The sequence below is a fragment of the Halichoerus grypus genome, chromosome 6 (genome assembly GCF_964656455.1).
Source record: "Halichoerus grypus chromosome 6, mHalGry1.hap1.1, whole genome shotgun sequence".
In the NCBI taxonomy this organism is placed as follows: domain Eukaryota; kingdom Metazoa; phylum Chordata; class Mammalia; order Carnivora; family Phocidae; genus Halichoerus; species Halichoerus grypus.
In genome coordinates, this window is record NC_135717.1 from 78,323,421 (window position 1) to 78,350,158 (window position 26,738).

Sequence of the window (26,738 nt, forward strand, 5' to 3'; positions counted from 1 at the left end):
CAGCCATTCTTTAACAGAAAGAGGCGAGAGGAGATAGCATGCTCTGTTCAAAAACCTTTTTCACCTGGACTCATACACACAAATTCATAAACATAAACTCGGGAGGAATGAAGGCTTTGACCTCTCCCAATTGCCTATGAGTTAAGAACCAAGATTACTCCTGAGGAAGTTTCTCTGTGGTGTGCCTGAATCATTCAACTCCAGGAAGACATGGTTTTCCTGAAGATGACCTCAGTTTCAATTGGTTCGTGAATTCTCACCCCTCCCCTTCCTTCCCAGAAGAGCAAGCACTCGCACGTGGAAGCAACAGGAACATTCAGCTGAGGTAGGAGTGCAAAGGGAAGGAGGAAGCTTTGAGGTTATGATGAAGGAATTCTATTTCTATGGTTTGATGAGAAAGGAAGAAGGGGTCTGTGTCCTGCCTGATTTCGGCTCTGCTGGAGGGCACACTGAAGATTATTCGAAGAGGCAAGTTTTAGGGAAGAGGGAAAGAAAAGTCATGATCTTGTTTTTCTTCCCTCACCCCCCACTTTCTTACCAGATCTCACATTTGCTGCAGAATAAATAAAAGCTACTAAGGTAAGTTGTGAGCCACTAGGCCTTCAGATATCCAAGTAATGCTGGGGGCTAAAAAAAAATGCATACATATTCCTGCTTTCCAGGTCCAAGCAGCACCAGAGCACAGCAGCATGCCCAAAGCAACTTTTACAAGCCCTTGATAATCCATTGCTGTTCTCAAGTCAAGTTTAAACCCCACTGCCTGGGAATGGCACACACAAGCATGTTTGTATTAGAGTAATAGCTAATTCTGAGGTGAAGCTGCAGAGTGAGGAAGGTCACATGCTTCTTACCACCAAGGCAAGACATGGATCTACTGCAGTGTGTGTATTAGCTCACTTCTTAGTGCCCACTGGAGCCACAAGGGGATAGCTACTGCACATACAGCGTAAAGGGAAGAGTAAGTTCCCCTACGGTACAGGAAACCCAAGTGGAAAAGGAAAAAGCACAGGAACAGCCTGCCTTGAAAAGCAAGACAGACAGTGGTGGGGAAGCACAAGCAATGAGGGTGGCAGTCGTGATAGTGATAAAATCTAGAAAGCAAGCATATCACATGCATGAGGACTATTTTCCTGTTTGAATAATAACTGCTTGGTGAGCTTGATGATGAGTGAGACAATCAAAATGAAAACCAGAAACAATCACAAGTGAGCAGAACTATTAAAAGCCAAATACTAGAAGCTCCGTAGAGGTGAACACTGCTTATTCACAAAGAGCTCATGCTCGGAGTCACACCTCTCTAGTCGCCTCTGATGCCGTGAGGCTCCTTTATAACCAAATTTAATTTTTCATTTTAATCTGTCTTACACACTACTGGATTCTGAAGTGGGGTTTATACACCATGATGGGGGGAGGGGTCAACCATACAGTTACCCTTCTCATTCTGGCTTCTGAAAACAGGCTTTCCCATTAAAGGAAATAAACACATCCCACTCTGGCCAGAAATTAACGCCTGGCAAAAGCTGACTTGACTATGAAAGCTAGGAGAATGGATAGTGCATTTAGTCCATCTTAGTAGTAAATGGTTTAAGAACACTACCTGTAATGCAGATATTTCTGAGAATGCTACTTGCCTTCCAGAGAATATACTGAGTAACCTTGAAACCGTTCTCAGTTCTGCTGCAAAGCTCTAAGAAGCAGTGTATGTTTTACCACCCAAAATCCATTTTTAAATTTTCTCCTGCCATAATACATTTCCCACACACCACACCACCAGATCCTAGTAACAATAACTTACTCTGAGTCACAGCTCATTGCCTAGTATCCCAAATACTAGTCAGTTTTCTGACTGATCCTCTAGGTGGCCGGTTGGGTAGTTGAACAGTCTGCACTTTAATGAGAAGCCACCAGTCTAAGAGGCCAACCCTATAAAGTAGTGCTTCTCTCTTCACCAATCCAGCAGATGTCTCCCACTATGATGGGTGGCTATGGACTTTTCTATGTTTGGATCAGTGCCGATTTCCCAGTGGGCGGAACAGCGGCTGGCACATTATCTCCTGACTAAAGGACTCTCTTTCCCAAAAGAGCCAGGCATCCCTGATCTCTCTATATATTATGGGCATTATCAATCCATAATTGTCACAAAGCCAGCTCACAGGGGGTCATCACATGAGAGCAGACTATGAGGTGATTTCTTAATCCGCCAGTGGTCAGCAATTAAGCATGTTAAAAAACCTTAGAAAAGGGTGAACTAGACAGATGAAAATTGGGAATGAGGACGTTGTGAAGCTTCAGGGTTCCAAGAACTCATGGATAACCGGCTTTGCAATCAAGGACCAAAAGTAAGAGAAAGAAAAGATAATTACTACAGAGCTGGTTGCAAGGACAGACTTTTTTCACCATCTTCCCTGAAGCACAAAGAGAGAGCAATGTGTTAAAGATAAAGAAACATCAGTGTAAAATACTTAGAATCTCCAAACAGCACACAAAGTCCCAGCAAGAGAAAGCAGAAAGAGAGACAGACTGGTGGGACCCGGGAGCCCCTGCTATAGGTAAAGTTCTATGGGACGTATCTTACTTAGCCTTAACATGGGTGTCTGATGGATGGAGGTACCTGGCTGATAGCGGAGCTTCCACACCCAATCTTTGTATCTAAGAATAATGCTCTGCACTAAGGTTCTGGGATGGGGGAGGAACTCCAGTCTCTCAGGTCTTACTGCTTGAATTTCAAATACTCAAGCAGTCTTTCCACTGACCCTGTCCCACTTTCTGTTTCTCCTGCTGGGTTGTTAAAAAGCACTCGATTAAATGCATTAGCAATTCTACCCCAGTAGACTGACAGTACCACTGTTACAGTTTTGAGTCAATTTAAATTGGCTAATATATTTCCAAATCCTAGACATACACACTAACCCCTTCCCCTCCAGAAGTCTTTAAAAGTATGTGGAAAACGAGCAACTTTTGAACATAAATAAAGCATTAAGCCAAGCCGTGCTTCCAAACCATAATCTATTTTGAGAGCACAGAATAACGCATCCAAAACTAGAAAGACCCCACGTCTGTTAAGTACCTGTTTTCCCTTCCGTATTTGCTTTAAATCTGCCTCTTGCAATTTGTTCACCAAGGCTTATATGATATATACTCAAGTGCCTTCAACAGATGTAGGGCCTTTCTTTTTAGACCCAAAAGGAAGTGATAAGATTTAATATTTCTAACCACTTTCATTTGATGTTACAAGTGTGCCACCACCTACCTTTAAGAGTGTGTGAGAATTTAATTAATTAATTAATCTGAAGTGTATCTCTCACATTATGTTTCCCAAAAAAGCCTTGGTTCTCTTTCTTCCCTCTTAGACATCTCAGGCTGTATAATATAGGCCTGACATGTTACATCCTACTTTACAACACTTGCCTCTTACTATTAAATGTCTTTTCATCTTGCCAGCTGGACAAAGAAATTAAATGCTTATTTAAGCGTCAAGGTGCAAACATGCCTGGTCCAGCCTGGTCTAACCAGAAAAGTTATCGATCTGAGTACCCAAAAACCATACATGCTTTGGAAAGCTACCAAATTGGATAACACCTTCCACGTCTTTTGTTCAGTAGTCTTGGACTGGTGATACGTGAGGCCCAAGGACCTCTGGACCACACTCAGAAACAGTGATGACCTTTTTGCACATGCATTTAAAAAGCACTTCAATAACCACATCAGAAGTTTGAGGCCTCAACAGAGAAGATCTTTAAACAAACTGTAACAAAGGTTTTCTATCTGAGCCTTGTTTTTGCTTTTTAAATTTTTATTTCAATATACATTTATTGACTACCTACTATGTGCCAGGTAGGCACTGGCTGATTTAGAAGGAAATGACGTGTGCTTCCCAAGTGCTGCCTGTGTTTGTGCACATGATCTCATTTGATCTGTACAACAGCCCTAGGAGACAGGCATCATCTTCATTTTACCTTTGGCGAGGACAGGCTGAGAAAGTTGGGTGATTTGCTATTGTACCTTGCTTTTAAGAAGAGAGCTAGGAGGGGCGCCTGGGTGGCTCAGTCGTTAAGCGTCTGCCTTCAGCTCAAGTCATGATCCCAGGGTCCTGGGATCGAGCCCCACACATCAGGCTCCCTGCTCTGCGGGAAGCCTGCTTCTCCCTCTCCTGCTCCCCCTGCTTGTGTTCCCTCTCTGGCTGTCTCTCTCTCTGTAAAATAAAAATAAAATCTTTAAAAAAAAAAAAAAAAAGAAGAGAGCTAGGAAATCCTAGCAATCATGTTAAAAAGACCATTTTCATTGGCAGGTGCTGGGCTTTGGTCCTTAAAAGAATAAATGCTTAATCAGAGTAACTATACGGAAACCCTTTTTGAACTACCAATTTTATGGAGTTAGAGGGTGGGGGTGGGGGTGGGGGAGTGAAAGGATCCAATGAACAGATTCTAGCATCATTTGAACTGAGAGATGGTTAGGCTTAATTGAAAAGAAAAAAAGATTTCAACCTACTCGGAAAAAGAATAAAAAAATAGGGTGAATTCTCCCTTACTGCCAGGATCTAAGTATATCAGTGGTCAAGATGTTCTCTGTCACTTCTAATGCCAGAGCAAGGGGCAGATGTGACTATGGACTTCAGTCTTCATTTATTCTAAATGACCCAGCAGTCTCTACAGCATTACCACCTTTTCTACTCTGTCACGGATCTATGAAGAAGCACTTCTACCAGAAAGTTTTTTTTTAAGCTTATAGAAACCTATTATTATCTCTGTATTTTTTATCATAATTAACATAGAGACCCAAACTTCTGAGGGTAATAGTAATTCAGCCAAGCCACCGAGTAGATGATATACAAAGAGACAAATGAAAATGGACTGCATGAAACATCAGATCCAAGCAGCAGAAAACAAGGACGAGGAAGGAGTAAAGGTGTTACACACAAAGAGCCAAGCAGGGCGTACTCAGAAATCGGGTCCTCCTGCCACCAGGTTTGAATGTCACCTGCTCAGATGCACAGTTAAACTTCGCACAGCCTGTGAGAGGGGGGAAAACAGGGAAGAACAGGGAGAGAAGAGACAGAACACAACTACAAGATGTTAGAAACTCGAGGCTGGAGTGGTGAAATGCGCTAAGACGGCACACAGAAGAACAAGCTTCCAGGGAAAGGCCAGATATCTAGGACAGGAAATATCAGGTCTCAATTCCCTCCCTCTGTCAAATGCTGAAGCTCCTCCCTGGGAATAATGCCAGCTGGTCTGCACTCCTAGCAAGCAAGTATATTAACCTTGTGAAGAGATGATCTAATCTTTGATTTCTGTGATGTTGTAGCAAAAGCCCCTAAGCGAGTTACCTATATCTTCTCCTACTCTTTTTCACCCAGATACCTAAGTCCTTCCAATTGTCGTTCTACTATTGCTAGCAGCTCCCTCCTCAACAGGAAAGTTTCGAATGATCATTAGTAAATAAAACTATATTTAGGAAGTAGATTACAGATAAATAATGGAATTGTAGGGCTATTTATCTTAGTATGCTACTCCCATACTTAAAAGTCTAAAAAGTCTGCACTGGCTAAGAAAATGCATTAGCGTTCAGAAACTGCTAAAACTCCTTTGATTTTGGTTCAGGAAATCTCAGTCTAGTATTAAAGTGTATGATCCAAATCCCAAATGAGTCATTAATTTGGTTGAAGTCCTCACATAACTCACACATGCAACTTTTTGCTGTAATCCTTTGAAAAAAGCCATTTCATCTGATAAGAGCAATGAGTTCACCTAATCTAATCATTACTCAACTTCCCCTTCCAGCTCAAGATCTGTAAGGGTACAACAGACAGGCTACGTTCTGGTCAGCTGGTTTTCCAACTGACCTTAACAACAGTTACTCTTCAGGCTTCTGCCACAGATATTGCAGTTTTTAGAAGACAATGGTTACTTTGATTGCTTACCTTGACCTGGAGCAGAAAGGCTTGGTACTGAAATGGCACCATCACTGGTAAAGGCTGAATAGAGGTTGTCACTGGAGGGAGATGGCTTAAGGGGCTGTAACAGCTGATTCTGCCCAGTCTCTGGGATGCTGCCAGGAGGGTGGAGGGTCTGCTGGGGGTGCAAAACTGAAGCGGCACTCTGACCAGACAGGTTACCTGCCAAAAGATAAAGCAGCATGAGGAAACATGTACAGCTTTCCCCTTGCCCTTAAGAGGCACTATTCTCATTACTCCAATGTGTCCCACTAAGTGACTAATCACAAGTCAGAAGCTATAACTAATGAAAGAACAAAGGCCTCCCTCACGGGAGGGGAAGTGAGGAATGCCATGAGAATCAACAGGCACTAGGGCTATAGGTAGCTTTAGATAACCTAGAAGGTTCATAACTCTCAGCTGAGAACATTCAGTGGGTATGAGAGAATTCCATGATCGCTTTCCTAAACACTATTATAAAACACTGAGTTGGAGCACGACATCAACAGGTTTGGTGGGGGGCAGTCTCTGCTTAGTCTTTTTTCCAAGCATGTGTCAGATCAAATACAGAAGTGTTGTCAAAACCGACACAAGTGACTACAGAGTGATGCATATTTAAAATTATTTGTGGCAGGTGGCTTTTATTTCCTAGTCATCTGTCTTGAAATTGACGAACGTGTCTGTTCCCTACTAATTGGTGGAATAGAAGGCCACTCAAAAAGTATGTCAAAATTGGGATCAGAATCTAAATTAGCTGATATCCCTTATAATCACATTTCCACTACTGAATTGGTTCTAATGTGCTAGAGAAGAGGTTTGGGTTTCTGAGAGCTTCCAGGAGAATGGAAAGCTACTAAGAAGTTTACAACTGCTTTCCAACATATTTATGTTAGACCTGGAGAGCAAATAGAGGTACAAACTTATTTCAGGCTTTTTCACTTTTCAACTAATTATCTGTTAACATCGTAATTTCACTGAAGGGTAGACAAACTGTGTAGTTTGTTACAAGATAGTTACAAGATATCGTGATTTAACTATTTTTTTATTACAACCACTAGCAAGTTCTTTACTTCAATATAGATAAATGAAATAACTTTAATCAAGAAAATTACCACCTAAGACATATATGAAATTTACATTCATCCTAGCGGCAATTATGAGTAATTCATTCATTGAAAGGAAAAATCTACCTAAACTTTACTGAACAAAGAACAGTGTATTTTCTTTCATTTGCCCGTGATTTTGGTGAAATGTGAGTTATAGGAGTAACCAGGTAATGCTAAATTGTCTATCTTTAAGGACAACCATAAATGGCTACCAGTAGATAGTAATATGGATCACAATGGAATAAGCCACTGTACTCATCCAGTCTACTTTCATAGACTCAACAAAAAGAGATACTATAAACAGGGAGAGTGTAAAAGTCAAGGAAGCAAGAATATTAGGAAAGTCAAACTCCTTTGAAATTTAACAAAAACAACAAATGTTCAATAGGTTACATATAGAGTTGGAGACAGAAACAAAAGCTGGGACAGCCAAGGCTGACCTGGTCCATGGCTTTTTACCTGAAAGCTGGGGGCTTTTATTCCCCAAGGAACTGCTGCGACTGGATTTGCTGCCTTTGCTTTTAGTGGGTCGCCTTCTTCTCCCTGAAAGGGGGGCAGCTGGGGGAATAATGACAGCGGGGGGAACCTTTCCCAGTTTGGTATACAAAGATTCAATTTCATGCTTCTGGCGACTCTGCAAGTCTTGAATTTCTTTAAGATGCCTATGAAAGATAACCAAACATAATTCAAAAACATTATAACCACTTTTGTTCAAATAAGATTTAATAACATATTCTTTAACCTCCATTCAAGTAATTACTTACTCATGAATTCCCCCCCACCCCAGTATACTTAACCTAATTTCTATTGCCTTGAAATTCTAGTGTGTCATCTCATATTGTTGGCCTCCATTACCCAAGCCAAATTCCAACAAGCTCCTAAACAACAACAAATAAGTTGACAATGTGTTAGGAGAAAAGGTTTCCTGACTTTGGAGGCTATACATAGGAGTACTGAATTGCTACTTTGATCCAGTTTATTAAATATGACCTATAAAACCTGCCAACATAATCTACATCCCAGTGCCATTACTAGATTCATTTGGTAGACTAGTAAATAAATTAGATTAGGTTAATAATGATAAAGAGTGCTATTAACAAAAACAACAATATAACAAAAGGTGAAGAAGTTCTAGAAGTAGAAATGCTATGGGTCCTTATAAATATAAGAGACCAAAGGAGAACTACATTCAGATAACTAGCTTTTGCATATCACCCTCTCTTTAAAAGCAATGAGATACAAGCATATTGCAGTGAAAAGAATACTAATCTAGGCACCAGGAGCTAGGTCTTAACACAGTTCTGCCATTATTCTTTCACAGAAGAAAATATACTTACTTTTCTCGTAGTCTTCGCAGCTCTAATTTTAAATCTTCATCTTCAATATCTGACTCATTGTCACTACTCATGTAAGAGGAGTTGAATGAATTACTAAGGCTTTGACTTAGATTCTGGATAGGCAGGCTCTTCGAGCTCAGCTGATGGGGGGAGTGTGGACTACCTGAACCATCATCTACATCCCTGCTAAGGAAGGCGGCCTCCAGGTCAGAAGATGGCCCATTCAGATGTGAAGGCTCTGACAGTTCAGGCTTTTCTTTCTTTGGTATCACAGCAGGGAGAACACCTTGTTCCAAATCCATAAAAGGAGGAGATGCTGTTGGCCCCTCTTTCTTTGCCTCAGTGATCTTGTCTTCAGTTCTTGATACAGAGAAACGACTTACTTTGTCTGCTGTAGTTGTCACCTGAAAACGTCCTACCTTGGTAGGCTGCCCAGTTTCTGACTTTGCTTCCGACGCAGGAGTTTTGTGGGCACTATCTGGCATATCTGATGAGATGTCATGGATGGTTATCCCATTAGGCTCTGTCTTCACCAGGGTACTTTCTGGACTACTACTTGATAGCACTGAGGACTCTGAAGTACTGGATTCAAAATGAACAGACTTTGTATCTTCTGACTTATTTTTACCCTCTTTTTGGACATCATCCATTGCAACTGAAACCTGATAGAAAGAGACCAAACTGAGATTAAAAAACAAAGTCTCCAATATTCAATTTTTTAAAATGGCCCTTAAAAAAAAATTGAGGGGTATCTAGCTGGCTTAGTCAGTAGAGCATGTGACTCCTGATCTCGGGGTTCTGAGTTCAAGTCCCACACTGGGTGTACGATTACTTAAAAAATAAAATCTTAAACAAGTAAATTACTTTATTTTCCAGTGAATAGGCTGGAATGTCTTTACATAAGTCTTTACATATGGAAAGAATGTCTTTACGTAAGTCCCTCCATCTTCACTGTGAAAATAAATGGAATATCATTATAGAAAACAACAAATCTGTACTGAGATGTATAGATTAGATATACAGATTCTCAGCAGCTGGCTAAGCTTACTAAGTAAATAATTTACTTTCATATCTCATGTTATACACAGGACTTAGATTTACGTCTTTGTGGAAATATAAATAACAACAGGGAATAGAATCTTGAAGGTTGCTTGTGAATATAAAAACTACAAATGCCAACTAAGCTTCAAGAATCAACACACCAAATGGGACTATAAGGAGGATCCACTACTATCCCCAACACCCAGTGCTATCCTGAGAATAACTGGAAAGCAGTTGTGAAAGCAATTAAAAAAAAAAAAATTTCACTAGCTGGACCAGCTGGGAAAATATAATGATATGGTGTCACCTGATGCTCAGTCAGTACTTTCACTTCAGAAATTAATCCTAAAAAATTATCCTAAACATGGAAAGTGTTTTTATATACAAAAATGTTTCCTGTTACTTTACTATGTTGGAAAAATCAGAAACAACCTAATGACTAACAAAAGATGGGGGGAAAAGCCACGAAATATTCAGAGAAGAAGCAGGGTCAACTGCAGATATACACATGTGCACAGAAAAAGGAATGGAAGGAAACACACACCCTAAAAAGTAATCCTGGATGGGGAAGGGTGGGGGGATGAGCAGATAATTTCCTGTTTCTCTACTATACTAAGTATTCTATATTTTCTTTAATTGGCATGTATTATTATTATTTTTTAAAGTTTACTTATTTACTTATTTTTAGTAATCCCTTCCCCCAACATGGGGCTCGAACTCATGACCCTGAGACTGAGGCACACGCTCTTCCGACTGAGCCAGCCAAGGACCCTAGCATGTATTTTTTTTTTTTTTGCATGTATTATTTTTAAGAGGGGAAAATGATAAAGAGCTATACAAAAGAGATATATCATTAAATTGGCAATTATGTCCCAAAGTTAAGTAATAATTTTATTATATACCTATTCACCCAAAGAGGAAATCAAGGCAAGGAAAAGTGGTTGTCTTACCTGAAATCGTCCCATCTTGAAAACACCAGTTCCTGAACTAGTTGCTAGGACAGGACCTTCTACAATATGAGAAAATGAAACAAGTACATGGAGGAGAAAAAGAACTTAAATTAGTATCTCTTTTTAGTTAGCTTCCTTTCCCTTTGGCTAGAAATACAGCAAAATAAAACTATGTATCAGGTGAGGAAAACTGTTTGAGGCAAGGACAAAAGAAGAGATATTACAAAAACTATGGTTAACAGGCACTAAGAATTCAATTACTCATTCTTTAACTCAAAGATAGATATAAGTAAACGAAGAGAAAGGATGAGATTTTACCTAGGATATTAAAGACCCATTTTTAACTGAAAATCACTATGATAAACTGGTTTAGGCAATACTTAGGCAAAATCCTAGAACAAGAAGTACAGGTGTCAGAATCACTGATAGGTAGTTTTGAGCAACTTTAAAGTCACGTAGGTCCTCCTCTCTACGGACAACCCTCTGAGGTTTTTTTCCTGGAGATAATGTAGACATATACCAGCACTTTATTTTACACAACTAGTAAGTTGTATTTTATACAACACTGATTTTGATATTTTAACAATGTATCTTGGACAGCATTCCATATCGTTGTCTTATTCTTTTAAATGGCTGCATAGTGTTTTAGGTTTGTCTGCCTACTGTATGTATGCAAATGTACCACATTTTAAGCAGACTTCTGCTGATGGACATTTAAGTTTTTCAGAACTTGCTATTACAAAAGTGCTCTAACAAATATTTTCTTATAGATCTGTGGAATAAATACCTAAAAATGGACATGCTGAATCATACCCATTTAAAACTTTGATAGACATTACTAAACTGATCTCCAAAGAGGTTGTATCAAGTCACTAGTGGCTATTAAACTTCTGAATTTACCAGTGAGAGGTAAGAAATACTATCACTTACTAGTCTTTTTTGTGATATGAATACATCCCCCCCAACCCAGTTTTTTTATTTTCTTTGGACCTCATGGCATTTTTTCCATGTAGAAAATTTTGAATCTATTACTGCTTCTGGGCTGAGTATTAAATGTAGTAATAACACCGGTCTCTGCATCAGGGATCAGCAAATTATGATCATGGACCAAATTCAGCCCATAGCTTGTTTCTGTAAATAAATATTGTTAGACTACAGAGCAAAACTCATTCATTCATGTATCGTCTATGCTGCTTTTGGGCTACAATAGGAGATTCAAGAAATTGTGACAGAGACTATACAGCCAGCAAAGCCTGAAACATATACTTGGCCTTTTACAGAAAGTTTGTTGACCCTGCTCTAGACAGTTAAAAAAAAGAAAAGGGAGAAGAAAAAGAAAAAGATTCCTTTTATGTTTTGTTACAGTACTGTTTTACAGTATCATTTTCTATCTTTGATCCATTTGGAATTTATTTTGGTTGAAAGCCCACCTTTTTCATATTCTACATTCTCTTACAGTTTGTCCATTTCTAGACTTTTCTGGTCTGTTCCACTGATTGTCAAGTCACTTCTTTTAAAATGAGAGAGCTAATTCAGAATATAATTGTCTTGAAAATAATTCAGAGAGGTTTGAAGTGAAATTTAGAATTTAAGGAAGAAAGAAAGCTGAGCATTCCAGGTAAATCTTACTAATAGTTATACAGGGAAATATATCTATGTAGGTGATAGTGAGGAGAATGAATAAACTATATAAAAAGGAAAAATATCAAGCAAGTGCTCCACAAAATCACACTGAGTAAGTACAGCTCATATTGAATTATTTCCACTTTTGAATATAAATGGTTCTAAGGGAAAAGGTGACAGAAAATAAAAGCTTTAAATTTCCTAGTTTCTGGGGGACTGGTGATGTCATGAAAAGAGATTCACAATAAAACTTTAGAAAAGAAGTTGCTGATATGAACTTATGACCTAGTGCATGCTCATGAAAATTTTAAATTGTTGGTATGGGTTATTTTTACAAAATTAAGCTGGAAATATGCCTAAAGAGAATATACATATGAACATGCCAATTCTAAAGACTCCAGAAATAGATAAAAATGCTTAAACTGATTAAAATCTTACATTTGTATTTCTACCATCCATGTTATTTAAGATTATCTCTATCTCTACCTAGTGGCACAAAAGCCAAGAGGTTAAGGTAAATTAACTTTTGTATGTATGCCTGCCTCAATTTCCTCTCTCTCTTAGCAAGGATCTGGCCCAGCTAATAACAAAGGGTCTTATTCCGAGAAACTATCATGACCCTTTGCATGCCCCCCTTGAAATCAAACAAAAAAAACAATATAAAAGACTCATTAATTTGCTAGTATGACATGGTCTAGATATTAGTATTGATGCTCCTCAGTTATGAAATATATAAAAATGTTTTTTAAAACTATCTCAAATACACCTACATTCTTAAGAAAGTCTTTGAAATAGTAACCCCTATGATCGATTATAGAGAGGACTGGAAATGGTAACATAAGAAAGAGGATGCTTCTCACCATCCTTCTGAGGCTGTGCTCCTGCTTCTGCAACTGCTGTTGGAGCCACCACGGACACAGGCTGCAAAACATACACACAGATACCATAAAATCTTTAGCTTCAGTCACTCTTTAAACTTTTGCCATGCTGCCTTTCCTCTGGTCTTTATAAAGGGCAAAAGAAATATATGTGAAGAAACACTTATATCCAAGGGAGTTTTCTTTTTTTTTTCAGCCTAAAAAGAAGTCTGATGTAAAAAAAAAGGTTTTTTTTTTTTAAAGATTTTATTTATTTATTTGACAGAGAGAGCGAGAGAGCACAAGCAGGGGGAACAGTAGAGGGAGAGGGAGAAGCAGGCTCCCCACCAAGCAGGGAGCCCAACGCGGGGCTCGATCCCAGGACCCTGGGATCATGACCTGAGCCGAAGGCAGACGCTTAACCATCTGAGCCACCCAGGCGCCCCTAAAAAAGTTTTTATAAGGAAGAAATCCTGAGTTGTTTCTATATTGTTTTCTTCATTTTTCTCATGGGATACTTAGTGTTTAACTTGAGTATTCATAGAAAAAAAAAATATATATTTTTAAGATTTTATTTATTTATTTGACAGAGAGAGAGACACACACAGCGAGAGAGGGAACACAAGCAGGGGGAGTGGGAGAGGGAGAAGCAGGCTTCCCGCTGAGCGGGGAGCCCAATGCGGGGCTCGATCCCAGGACCCTGGGATCATGACCTGAAACAAAGGCGTGCCCTTAACGACTGAGCCACCCAGGCGCCCCCAAAGAAAAATAGTTTTAATCAGAACATTGTGTCACAAGCTTAAAAGGAAGAAGTTAAAACTTTTAACTTAAAGTACAGCTTCCGGGGCACCTGGGTGGCTCAGTCATTACAGCGTCTGCCTTTGGCTCAGGTCATGATCTCAGGGTCTTGGGATTGAGCCCTGCATCGGGCTCCCTGCTCAGCAGAAAGCCTGCTTCTCCCTCTCCCACTCCCCCTGCTTGTGTTCCCTCTCGCACTATATCTCTCTCTGTCAAATAAATGAAATCTAAAAAAAAAAAAAAAAAAAAAAGTACAGCTTCCTCCAAAGCATAAATGCAAAATCCATAGGATTGATCTATGGTGTAATTCTAGCCAGAGGTAAGACAAGAAAAGTATCTTTCAAATAAATAAAATCTTTTCCACAATCACACCACTGGGTCAGTTGTTAATCTTACATTCATCTGCCTCATTTCTGTTTGCTGGAACAAGCAAAGACTCTGAATTAATACTTTTAACTCTGTAGGTGTTAATGGTATTAATAGGTTACAGTATGCTCTAGGAATATAATATATTAGGATTATGGAAAGATGTCGTCAAGATTTTCAAAACTTACACCAACTGTGGATGTCACCGCAATAGTCTCTGGACTAAGTGTTCTTCTCAACTGAGCATCAAGATCTTCCAGAGGCTGCTGGGACTGAATGAAAACAAGCACAATAAATAGAGGTCTTTGGCATAGTCAGAGCCACTATATATAGCCAATCTATATACGAATACTGTTTGATGCTTTAGATTGACACAACATATTATCTATTCACTGAATATAAAACTCAATATGCTAAATTTAACTTACATTGCTTAAATGATTTATGTCAATTTCCCAAGCCTAAGAGAAATTCAGTTACATTTATGTTTTTACAGTTTTGAAGTCTTCTTACCTTCTATGTTTGATGTTACTTGAAGTGATAGAAAAGTTTCTATTTGTCCTCTCTTTAAAAACATTCTGATAGGGACGCCTGGGTGGCTCAGTCAGTTAGGCATCTGCCTTTGGCTCAGGTTATGATCCCAGGGTCCAGGGATGGAGCCCCGTGTCAGCTCCCTGCTCAGCGGGCAGTCTGCTTCTCCCTCTCCTCCCTGCTCGTGTTCTCTCTTGCTATTTCTGTCACTCTTTCTGCCTCCCTTTCTCAAATAAATAAAATCTTAAAAAAAATTCTGATAAATGTATCAAGATCTATCAGTAGATTAATTCTATCACCTGTTCCCCTATTTTCCTTTCAGTTTGGTACATCTTTCTGAGAACTTGTCTTTATGAATGGCATTAATATATCCTGTCACTATCAAGGGATATTTCTTTAAGTATTTTTTTTCCTTTTTTTAAGATTTTATTTATTTATTTGACAGAGAGAGACATGGTGAGAGAGGGAACACAAGCTGGGGGAGTGGGAGAGGGAGCAGCAGGCTTCCCGCCTAGCAGGGAGCCCGATGTGGGGCTTGATCCCAGGACCCTGGGACCATGACCTGAGCCGAAGGCAGACGCTTAACGACTGAGCCACCTAGGCGCCCCATATTTCTTTAAGTCTTAATAATCTATACTTCTTACACCCTACAGATTGCAGCAAGAAGGAACTGGAGGTTTGGACATTCCATCCTGTTAACCACGTCTTACTACCATCCACCCCAAGGCCGTTAACTTTTTACCTTTGACACAGACTGTAATCCCACATCTATCTTGGCTTCTATCAGCCTATTCTTCTGCAGCTTTATCTTCCTTCCTCTATATACAGGCATTATCCACTTACCCTCACCACCCCCTCCCCATCTTATTTGCTCTTTTGTGTCACATTTGAGCCCCCTTAGGAGTCTCAATGTATGTTTTTAATGAGAAAATAGGTGTAAAACCCCTAATTTACAGAATTTCACAATGTATTTTTTCCAAAATTTAGTGGCTGATGGATTGAGTTCTCTTTGGAGTTATTACTTTATTCTGGCAAGTTCTTTAAGTTATGTTCTACTGTACATCTAGGATTACATAAGTAGGGATAAAGTCAGACTTCTCAAGTTAGAAATTTATCATGTTTTCCTTAGATACAATTTTAAAGTAAATCACTGATTTAGTTTCAATGTTTACTACTCTGTCTCAGGGCAGAAGCTTTTTCAGCATTATAATGAATTCACAGTAAGTACTTTCCTTATGGGTATGTGTGTGGGGTGGTGGAGTAGGGTGGGAAATGTGTGGGGTGGTAGAGTAGGGTGGGAAATGTGTGGGGTGGTGGAGTAGGGTGGTAACTAAATGTGTGGGGTGGTGGAGTAGGGTGGGAAAGGGAAATGATAATTTAAATATTGCAGGCAGTTCTACCCAATGATCAGAACTGAGCGTGAGATAGGGAATTAATATTCATGTCACTGGTCTCAGTTTCTGTATGAGTAATCTCATGTTAATTGAGCTGTGTGGGTTTTGTACTGAAAGATATAATACGTATTTTTCATGAAGCATGACCCTTATATCCACCTATACATAAGCCAATTACTTTATTAGGTTGTCAATGAAAGAAATGTCAAACATTCAAGAAAAAACTGGTTGAACTCACAGAAAAGGGGCATTATCAGTTATCAGTGTGGTATCTTTTCTTAAGGAACTTTCAAAGTTAATTTTGATTACTTGTAAGTTTTTACTTCCAGAGTACTCTAGAACCTAATCTCAGTCCTTAGATGCAATTTCACTCCACAAAACTGTGAATGAGAAGAATTATATTTGTCTGGTAAAATGTAAACCTTGCCATTTTCTTCCTTCATAAAATATGAAAAAGTATTAATATCAAAGGTTTTCTAGATGACTTGAAGCAATATTATGAACAAGAGAACTATGAAGCTTCTTACTTTAAATAGGGCCTAGATAATTACCTATACTGTTTTAAAAGAAAATTGTTACTAAGTCAAAACCAAAGAGAAGCCAGAAGCCAAGATCATGCAATGGAGAATTTAAGTAAGCTTTGTGAAAGAAAAGTAGGGGTACAAAAAGAAATCTGCCAAGTCTTGGGGCAGGGCACCTGAGTTAGTGAAGGTCCTGGAAAAGGTGGCAGCTGCTCGCTGGGTGGAGTACCAGCTGGAAGTTCAGTACCCACTGGCAGCACCTACAGACAATGAAGGGAAATTCAAGTCCATGAGACACTAAGAGTAAAGACTGCATACTGGAGAGCAAATCAATTAATTCCAATGTAGAAACGTAAGAGTAAAATATATCTATAGTTAAGACATGCTTGTCACCTAGCTTATATTCTGATATCTATCTTAAATAAAGGACATCATAACCATGATAGTGTTATAGGGGTTACTACTGCATACCAATAAAATGAATAGTAAAATTTAGTAAAAGGTTATTCCCTAGGGAAAAGAGAATCAAAGGTTTAAGGACATGAGAGGCATAGTCCAGTATTCTTGAGCCACTGTTTTGGCATAGTATCATCAGGCTTTTCCTAAAACAAACATTTTTCTGAGAAAACAATACAGTTCAGAAATAACCAAAGGTCAAGTCTGATAACAAAAGTCATCAGGATACTATTACTAGTAAACAATTTGTACACAGCCTCTATTATTACCCTACTATAGAAAGAACTTTACAGTCAATGGCAAAGCAGAAAGATGAGTGAAGCACAGAATATAGTAGAAAAAACACAATCTTGTTACTTGGAGCAGATCAGGGAGACTGAAGACGGCAGAATGAGAGGAAATCCACCACAGCAGAATTAGAAAACATATTTTAGTTATTTTATTCCTAGGATTAGATTCTTTTTTCCTCTGTATAAAATTCATCGCCAACTTCCAATTTTTTATAAACCCCAAATTGTGTATCTGTGGAATCTAAGCAAAGCAGAAAATTTGCTTCTGCTTCATTCTCACTGAAACAAAGGCTGTGAACTGCTATTGCTATGTGTAATTGCTAGCAGAAGCATTCAGCTTCCTTTTGAGAGACAGATTTCTTTAGCTGGTACCAGTTAGGAAGAGATGTCTGTATTGTACCTATTATACATCCTTAGAAAACCAGGCAGTATAATTAATCCCCAAATCCTGCCATATTTCAAAAGAAAAAAGCATCTTGTGTTCAACGTACATATATCGTAAAATCATTTTCAATTTATTTAATAAATACCGAATGTCTAATACAGGCCAGGCTGTCTTTATAACTACATTTCTACTTTGCAAGGCTGAGTTGAAAAAATGCACTTATGGGCGTGGGGGGAAGAATGATCATATTTATCAAATTATTTCAGAACAAGAATCTTACTGGAGCTTTAGTTAAAGGTGGCTTCGACGGAGCAGGTCCAGCTTTCGCTCCTGGTGTCGCGCTGACTGGGGCTGACACATAGCTGACTGGGGTAGAAACCTGCCCCGGTGGGACCACTGGCATAACTGACAAACCGGTTGTACCCAATGGCAAACTGGCTGGTGGTAAGCATGTACTTGTAGTGGAAGTCATGAGCTTGCTTGGTGCAACAGCAGTGGTTGGGATGCCTGGTGTGACAGTGGTCTCTACTACCAGTGAAGTCTCCAGTGAGACAGACGCATGTTGGGCTCCAGATGAGCTGTGTTCACTAAAGAGAGACCGCAGCTTTTCCTCTAGAGTCTTTATGTCATCAATTCCAGGAGCTTTGGGCTGTGAGTCGGCATCTATTTCAGGGCAGTGAGTGTGGGGCTGGTTGGGAAGTAAAGCTGGTTGAGGCTGACTGTGAATTAGTGTCTGCTGCACGGCAGGCACACTGGCAACAGGCTGTACCAAGGGTAGGACACTAGGTACTTGGGGTAATAAAGGTGTAGAAGTAGGTCCTGCTGCTTGAGGAAGGGCAGGAGTAGAAGCTATAGCTGATGGGGTGATCAAAGGATGCATCCCACCAGGCTGAGAAATGGAACTAGATAATCCTGCTCCAGGGGAGGAAGACGAGGCAGAGAGGGACAAAGCCAATCCAGTTGTACTACTATGAGATGTTTTATCTAGTGAGTGTGCACTAACCACCACTGTTTCAGCTAGAGTCGGAGCAGAGGTGCTACTGCTAAGCTGAAGAGACGGCTGTGAAGCTAAGCTTGGGAACGGAGTGGTGGCAGGAACAGAGGCTAACGTGGCTGCGCCAGCAGTACTGCCTGCCACCTGCTGCGACAGTACAGGCGGGGGCTTAGCACCCGGGGCAGCAGCACTGCCCACTGCAGGGGCTAAAGTTGTTGCAACCGGTATAGAGGGCAAAGTGCCTATGCTAGAAACAGCGCCCCCAGATGTGGGAGCCTGAACTGGCTGGGATGTTGCTGATATCGAGACAACTGCAGGTACTGTGATGCTCGAAGCCACAGTGGAAAATATTGGTGAGTCAGATACAGGTGGTACGGGGAGACCACTTGAGGGCATCACACCTGTGCAGGTGGCAACTCCACCAATCCCTGTTTCAGTGGGCACTGGAATCTCAGACTGAATTACTGATGTGGAAATGTCAGTAAGAGGGCTGCTAGTTGCAGGGACTGACACTGAAGGTGTGGCTGCTGCTGTGGTTGGGACTCCAGCAATGCTACTCATGGAAGGAGGGACTACTGGAAATGTTGGTCCTGTATGACTGAAGTTGGGAGGTGCCGTGTTGGGTCCTTCTGTCATTTGGGCATGTCTAAGTTCAGAAAAGGCCTGCTGTAGGCTAAGAGATGAAGCAGAGTGAGACAAGTTCATTCCAGCGCCGTGAGAAGTAGAGGCAGCAACTGCAAAGGAAAACACAAAATTCAGAACCAGTCCATTTTAAAAGGGTGGACTCAAAATTGTCCTAACAATCTATTTTGCAATTACCAACATTGCCACATACCAACAAGGTTTAAAACTTCTAAGGAAATGACAGGCTCTAAAACAGTAAAGTAAAAGAGCAGTTTGATCAAAATAAGTTAGCTTGTATGAAGATCTATTTCTAGGGGCAAAAAAATTTAATAAAGAGGAAAAAAGGAAAACTAAGTCACCACAAAGCATCTACAATAATCCTAAATGGAGAAACAAACACATACTACTGTATGGATACAGTATCTATTACACAGGCTGCATCTAGTACCTTCTCCTCTCTGGCTCTTGTCTTTTAATCCTCTCTATTCATCATCTATTTCCCTCCCCCATATGTTTGTCTATTGTTTATAATCTTAACTTTCTACTCTTCTTTATTGTCTATGTCATCATTTGTACTGCTTGATAACCAAACTTCCAATATAGCAGAGATACTGTAGGAGTAATAGAAGTTTGTGGTAGAAGCAATTCCTTACCTGTATCTGATATTTCACTAGTGAAAACTTTTGGTTCTCGTAATCGACTTTCTGGCACAGGACTCACTATAAACCGTCTTCCAGCAGAATGAACAACTTGAGTTAAAGAACTGGTAGGAATGCCTGGTTAAAAAGAAACCACGTAATTGCATTATTTATATATTGTCACCAACATGAGATTTCAAGATTTCATTATTAGTATACATACAACTTCTTAGGTCAAAGGTAAAAGCAAACATGGAAAGAAAAGAAATTCACCTATTTGCTGTGGCATGGAAGATGCAGGAATTGGTTGTTTGAACTCTCCTTCCAATTTCTACAACAAACAAAAGTGATCAAATTCATTCTCAAACACAATCTTAAAGATTGGGCAAAGCAAATGGCCACATGCAGAGAGAACATAAATGTTTGATAATCTCAGTCATAGATATAATGTGGTATCACTGACCATTGTGCATGGCAGATTTAACACCACAGCATTATTTTAAATAAATAAAGCTTCTCTATGGGAATGGTGAACTTACTTGAGAACCTGCAAAGCCATAGTCATCCTTTCCTTGCAGACTCTCCAATCCCTGGTCACCCTCTGGTTCCACACTGACATCCTCACTGAGCATTTCATCAGCTTTTTCAATAATTTCTCGTACTTGATCCACAAATGACTCTCTCTCCATTGCTAGAATGAAGTCATTGTTCACCTGCAGAAGAAATGTGATGTCAGTCTGTTTAGTACAGTGTTACTCATGTTTTAAGTCATTCCAGTTGCCACTTATTCATAACTTTTGTCCTATCTGCATACCACCTGTATCATTATTTACTTGCTATGTAAGTTAGTTCTTCAATACCTAGAGTGAGACATGTCCTAGACAAAAATATCTCTAAATCACATGTTTGGTGTGCTAATTATACTCACGTTTAAATAAATACATAACTGTCAAAAGAGATTACAAAATACCGCACATTTTCTTAGGGCAGTGGATACTGAAAAAGTACTAAAGCAAAATCTGGAGCTCCAAATGCAGACATACCATAATTGTTGCTATCTCCTCAGGATTGTCACCATCTAAATCGAATTTGAATGTAACCATTTTCCGATTATGAGTCTCTAACTGACATTCTACTACCCGGTCTCCTTTATTTGAAACCTAAAAAGAAAAAGAAAAGGTACTTAATATTGCAGAAGCCATATTCAATGCTGTTACTGAATTTGAGAAAAGAATGCAGATTATCACTTGAACTTAAGCCTGATGTTACCACTTAAAGACTTGTTGGTATTTACCTCTTAAACTGGTAGCAAGAAAACATTAAGAAAATACCAGCCCTTGGGCTACTTCCTCATCTTCCACTGAAGGGTCTGGAAGGAATGTAAAGTCTCTGTTCTACAAATTAAAACTCTTTTTCTAAAAAGTAAATAAATGTCTTACTATAAAAATATGGAATTTACCAATATTATTGGGTGATTAGAAAATTCCAAACTTTCATCAATACACCTGAGCCTTAGAAATATTTAAATGATATTAAGTAACTATACGAAACCCACAAATTAGTAAAACTTACATTCAAAATTCTTAATTTTGGACGTGAAGTCTTTTCATGACGAGAGCGACTTCTAACAGATTTTCGATAATGCCGTTTTGCAGCTCTCCCTTCATGCCTTCCACTGGATGATGGGACATTCTCATTGCCATCACTCATTCCTGAAGCAACATCTGAATGTGCACTTTGAAGAAAAAAAAAAAGTTAAGTGTTTAAAGGTTTAATATTTTGAAGTTTTAGATCATCCTACCTACCAGTCAAGAAAGGAGAATTTTACTTTTACATACCTGTCTATAGAGGAGACCAAAGTGGTAGGCTGTGCCTGTGCCACTGGAACTGGCTCTGGAGGAGCAACTTGAGAGACTCCCTGAGTACTCTGTAAATAGAAAGAATAATGCAAATCTTGGCAGTAATACATTTTATTTATTATTCATTATCTCCAATAAGCTACTCTTTTTTATTTTTCCTTATCCCCCGTCTAAGTCCTAGAAGCACTAAATTTACTAGTATTCTCTGTATTCAGCATCTAGAGACAGTGGTCTTAAAATTCCAAAGGAAGTTTCTAAAACTAAGTCTCTGGTATAGACTGCATGGTGTGACATCAGCCGACATAGCTGCTAGGTAGTGAGAAAGTACAACTTGCATGCAGCCAGCATCTTCCTAGAAGTGTGCAACAGGGCAGGCAGAGCAAAGTGCAAAGATTCAGATCTTTCTCCTAGTAGGGCAAAAATGATTACTGGGAGCACAGCAGGATAAGATACTTTTATGACTGCCAATGGCAAGACTTTGTGAAAGGACAAGAATAATGGCTAAAGTACTAGCTAGAGAAGTGAAGTGCTAATAGGGTTAATCTTCTCCAAAGCACACTCACTTCCCAACAGAACAGCCAGTGGCAACAAGGCCCCCACATTGGCATTTCATTCTGCTGGAAGAAAAAGTCATTTAGAAGTTAGTTTGAAAATAGTCTCCAACTGAGTTCTAAAACAGGGGAACCTATGTTTTTTCTTTGTCAAATTATCCCATGTGTATATATGTTTTATATATAAACATGCAGTAATTCCATTTACCTCCAGAGCTGCTTGCTGGGAGGATGTAGTGGGGGCTTGCTGTGCTAAACTCACTGCTGGCTGGGACACTTGAACCTGTCCTCCTATACTGCCCACAGAAACCAAAAGGTTTGATTCCACAAAAGGCTGCACCACTGTAGGAAAGTAACCCGGTGTAGCCAGTGCTTCTGTCGGCATGGGAGGGGATAGGACTGTAGAAGGGATGCAAATAGAAGCCACGCTGGAAGAGGGAGCAATATTTGAATCTCCTGGGTATTGTGGTGGCAGTCGAGGTGGAAAGCCCTGTGACAGAAATGAGGAAGGTGAGTTAGTGCAGGTTGGGTCATCAAATTAGCAAAACAGTAAGACATGCATAAAAAAACCCAACAAACAAACCAAACAAACAAAACACCAAAAAAAACCCCCAAAGACCCCAACAAAAAAAGAAAGCACACAGCAAAGAAGAATAGTAGTAGCCCAATCTCTAATAATTTAAAGAAGATTTAAACATGATTCTTGAAATGGTAGACCGGTTTCAATTTAGGGGACAGTACTCTACAACTATAAATTGCTGGGTTTTGCCCTCCTGGAGATTAAACAGGAGGAACAAACATAATTCTTTTTTTTTTTTTTTTCTTAAAGATTTTATTTATTTGACAGAGAGAGACACAGTGAGAGAGGGAACACAAGCAGGGGGAGTGGGAGAGGGAGAAGCAGGCCTCCCGCCGAGTAGGGAACCCGATGTGGGGCTCGATCCCAGGACCCTGGGATCATGACCTGAGCCGAAGGCAGACGCTTAACGACTGAGCCACCCAGGCGCCCCCAAACATAATTCTTTTTAGAAAAATATCAACTTTCTAGGTAATCTTAAGTGGGAGAATGCAAAAACTCTTCAAAGTATCAGTCATTCTAGTCATATCATAACAGGATAATCTGAAGCTTTTTATTGGTACCACGTTGGCTACTCTATTAACCCTACCTATAAAAAAAGAGTACCCTGATATATTATTAGCCATATCTAGCATTCAGTCAGCTTACATCAAATAGAGAGAACAGAACCATCCTTCTCTAAGAAGTGTCTTAAGAAAAATGGAAATGAATCATCAGACATCATTACCCTATCTTTTCTCTGAATTTTACTCTACTAGCTTCTCTAGATGATATCAGCTACACCTTTGTTATTGCTAGTTACTCTGATATTCAACTATTAGGTTTTCAAGTCCTTGATGGTCTATTAGAACCAAACCCTCTGGTGCCCTCCTTTTTGCTAGCCAACACAATACCTGGTATAGAACATCTCCAGAGGGAAGTGGAACCTCAGCAGCTTGTCCAAGGTTAGCTGGTATTCCCATGGACTGAACTGCTGGTTGCAGAAGTTGTGGGTGAACCTGACTTGGCAGCTGAGTCACAGGCTGCAGAAGGGTTGGAAGCTGACTAGGAACCACAGCTGGTCCCCCTGGGATCCCAGCTGCTGTAGCAGATGAAGCCAAGGTGAGCAGAGGCTGATTAATGCCAGCTGCCATCGTAATGGGAAGGGATGAGAAACCTGTCTGAGCCGCAGACACATGAGGAGTTGATATGGGAATCTGAGAGACAGGGTACTGAGGGAGTAAGGAAGTAGAGAGTGGCTGTCCCATAGGGAGGAAATGAGCACCAGAGTGAACTGGAACAACTGAGGGTTGTGTCGCAACTGGGATCTGAGGTTCGCCTTGGATAGTTGGTACTGGCTGGGAAACTGGAAGCTGGGAAGGTAAAGAAAAACAAAACAGACAGACTTTAAAAAAAAAAAAGAAAAAAGCAAGGCTGCCAAAAGCAAGATTTATGTATTAGCCAAAAAGAAGGAAAAAAAAAAACCCCCAAAACCCTGCATACATTAGTGTAAGTTAATTTGCCACACAAGAATAGGGAAAGGATAATAGGAGACAAAGAGGCTGATAGACTGGCTGTTTCAAATCTTCTGTTGTAGAAAATTTTGCTCATGCTTCATCATTTAACAATAAGAAGAGGACACTTCCATAGGCAAAGGTTTTTTTTTTTGTTTTTTTACAGATTTATTTAGATATATTTCACATACCCTAATCTTTTGGCATGTTTGTTGTCACTAAATCTATGACTGCTATTACAGTAGTTACTGGAATTCAAATGAATTCCTTCTCCCTGGAATTAGATTCTAATCCATGTTGCTTCTACAATTCTGAAGCCTAACACTGGCCATGAAAGTAGGTATATAAGTACTGTATTTCACTGATTCTAGGATGCAATCATCCCTCTCTACCACCTGGTCATTTTAACATTTGTGAAACTGAGATATCTTGCAATTAATGGTGTGTCAGTACTTGGCTACATAAAATAATGGTGCATTTTACAATCTGTCTGAAATATGACAGAAACAATACACTGTGCCAAAATACAAGGACAAGTCCCAATGTTAAAGTCAAAAAAGGTCATTCAATAGAATATACCTTCCAAAGGGCACTTTCCAAGTGATTAGAAGGACGACTTAGAACAAACATCATTCCATATAAGGGGTTTTTATGACTGTCAGTGGGCAATGGAGGAGGAAACAATGCATAAATCTACACGAAAAATACAGCATAGTTGTAAACCTAGAATGTCAGCTATGGCTGACGCAATTCTAGAAAATGTTCAGGTTCATTCAATAAGCACTGTTATTTAACCCACCAGTTCAAATACCTGTCAAACGGCCTTTAGACTAATAAACCTAAAAGTTAAACATTTTTGGATTGTGAATGCTGTCAGTACGTACCTATTTATATTAACCAATGCATGTGCACAAAAGGAACAAATGTCAATTATTTCTGGGGTGAATATAACCAAATTTGGTATTTCACCATTAGAGAAGATAGAAACCTATCCATGAAAAAAGTTATATGGAGATTCGTTTTTAGCATCTATTTAGAAATTGAGAGTTTACCTGTTTTCCAGCTGATACTGGAGGCAAGACCTGTGGAGCCTGAGACTGACTGACCGGTGGTGCAGCAGTGGCCTCACTGGAGGCTGATGCCTGTGGAAGTGAATACTGCACTGCCTGGTGAGGAGGGGCTGTCTGCTGTACTCCCTGCTGCTGAAAATAAAATAGAATTATTCAGTTTTATTTCAAGTCATTAATGGCATGGGTCTAAGGAAATATGTTTGCCTAAGGTCTTCTGTATCTGTAAATGACAGTATTAGTAATCAAGACATGCATAAACCCAAATTCATCAATTGCCCTTTACATTTATTTCTCTCTTTCCTCTGGTATTGTTTGTTTGTGATGGTACAACCAAGAGCAATTAACCAATGTTTCATAATTTGAGTCACCACTGGTTCTTCACCTATCATCCCTCTTACCTCAATAGCAGGTCATTCACAAAGACCTTTAGATAACATATCCAAATAGATCCTCTCTCCTCCAACCCCCGTTCCCCATTTTTTCACTCTATTTCTTGGTTATCACCTCTCACACTTTGGTCCTGTTAAACAAATCCAATCTCCTACTTTAATCTTTCTCTTACTCTATTTTATCAACTGTGTAGCTAATTTGAAGAATAGCTCTGATTACAGCTATTGAGAAATACTGAGAAAAGCACTGAATGTGGAAATTTAGCTCTACCATTTACTAGTTCTAATACCTTAGAGACTGCTCATTTTACTGCCAAAAGGTATTTCCTTCTTTGAAAATAACACTATCACTCAATTCAAAGTAGGACAAAGGGAATAAGTGACATTTAGGAATCAACCATGTGCTAGGCATTCTAGTATAATACACTTAAACTTAACGCATGGCACATAATTGTAAATTTTGTAATAAATTAATGGCTCTCACTAACCCAGCAAAAATCTGAACTTCATAGCTGACTTTCAAGACTAATACCTACAAGTAATTTAAAATTGTTATTAATACAAAAACAACAGCTGTTTGTAATAAAAAATTTAACTAACCTATCAGATTATCAAGTTAAATGAAATACCCTAGCCCCGTATCTCCAGAGGCAAACTATTTAGTGGTTTGGTCATCACCTTTATGGATTTTTCTCTACATATAAGTGATCATTTTTAAAAAAAGATTTTATTTGACAGAGGAGGAGAGTGCGCCTGCACAAGCAGGGGGAGTGGGAGGCAGAAGGAGAGGGAGAAGCAGGCTCTTCGCTGAGCGAGGAGCCTGACATGGGGCGATCCCAGGATCCTGGGATCATAACCTGAGTTGGGCAGACGCTTAACCGACTAAGCCACCCAGGCACCCCTGTAAGTGGTCATTTACACACAATGACATGTTTTCTGAAACAAAAGCATGCCCA

The 26,738-nt window shown here is 39.6% G+C and overlaps 1 protein-coding gene across 4 annotated transcripts in view; it reads right to left on the minus strand.

Moving 5' to 3' along the window:
* WNK1 (WNK lysine deficient protein kinase 1) overlaps positions 1-26,738 on the minus strand; it is a 150,033-nt gene that overhangs the window by 4,182 nt on the left and 119,113 nt on the right. The window contains exons 10-26 of one of the 4 annotated variants that reach the window (XM_078075455.1): positions 25,376-25,525; positions 23,724-24,182; positions 22,462-22,743; positions 21,682-21,770; positions 21,416-21,578; positions 20,887-21,003; positions 20,383-20,556; positions 20,117-20,174; positions 19,859-19,981; positions 17,868-19,315; positions 16,633-16,716; positions 14,199-14,282; positions 12,850-12,910; positions 10,367-10,425; positions 8,376-9,037; positions 7,498-7,700; positions 5,921-6,115 (exon numbers count right to left, since the gene is read on the minus strand). In XM_078075455.1, coding sequence (XP_077931581.1) covers positions 5,921-6,115; positions 7,498-7,700; positions 8,376-9,037; positions 10,367-10,425; positions 12,850-12,910; positions 14,199-14,282; positions 16,633-16,716; positions 17,868-19,315; positions 19,859-19,981; positions 20,117-20,174; positions 20,383-20,556; positions 20,887-21,003; positions 21,416-21,578; positions 21,682-21,770; positions 22,462-22,743; positions 23,724-24,182; positions 25,376-25,525 — 4,411 coding nt within the window. The remainder of the gene's footprint in view (positions 1-5,920; positions 6,116-7,497; positions 7,701-8,375; positions 9,038-10,366; positions 10,426-12,849; positions 12,911-14,198; positions 14,283-16,632; positions 16,717-17,867; positions 19,316-19,858; positions 19,982-20,116; positions 20,175-20,382; positions 20,557-20,886; positions 21,004-21,415; positions 21,579-21,681; positions 21,771-22,461; positions 22,744-23,723; positions 24,183-25,375; positions 25,526-26,738) is intronic. The other 3 variants (XM_078075456.1, XM_078075458.1, XM_078075457.1) reach the window with 3 other exon arrangements.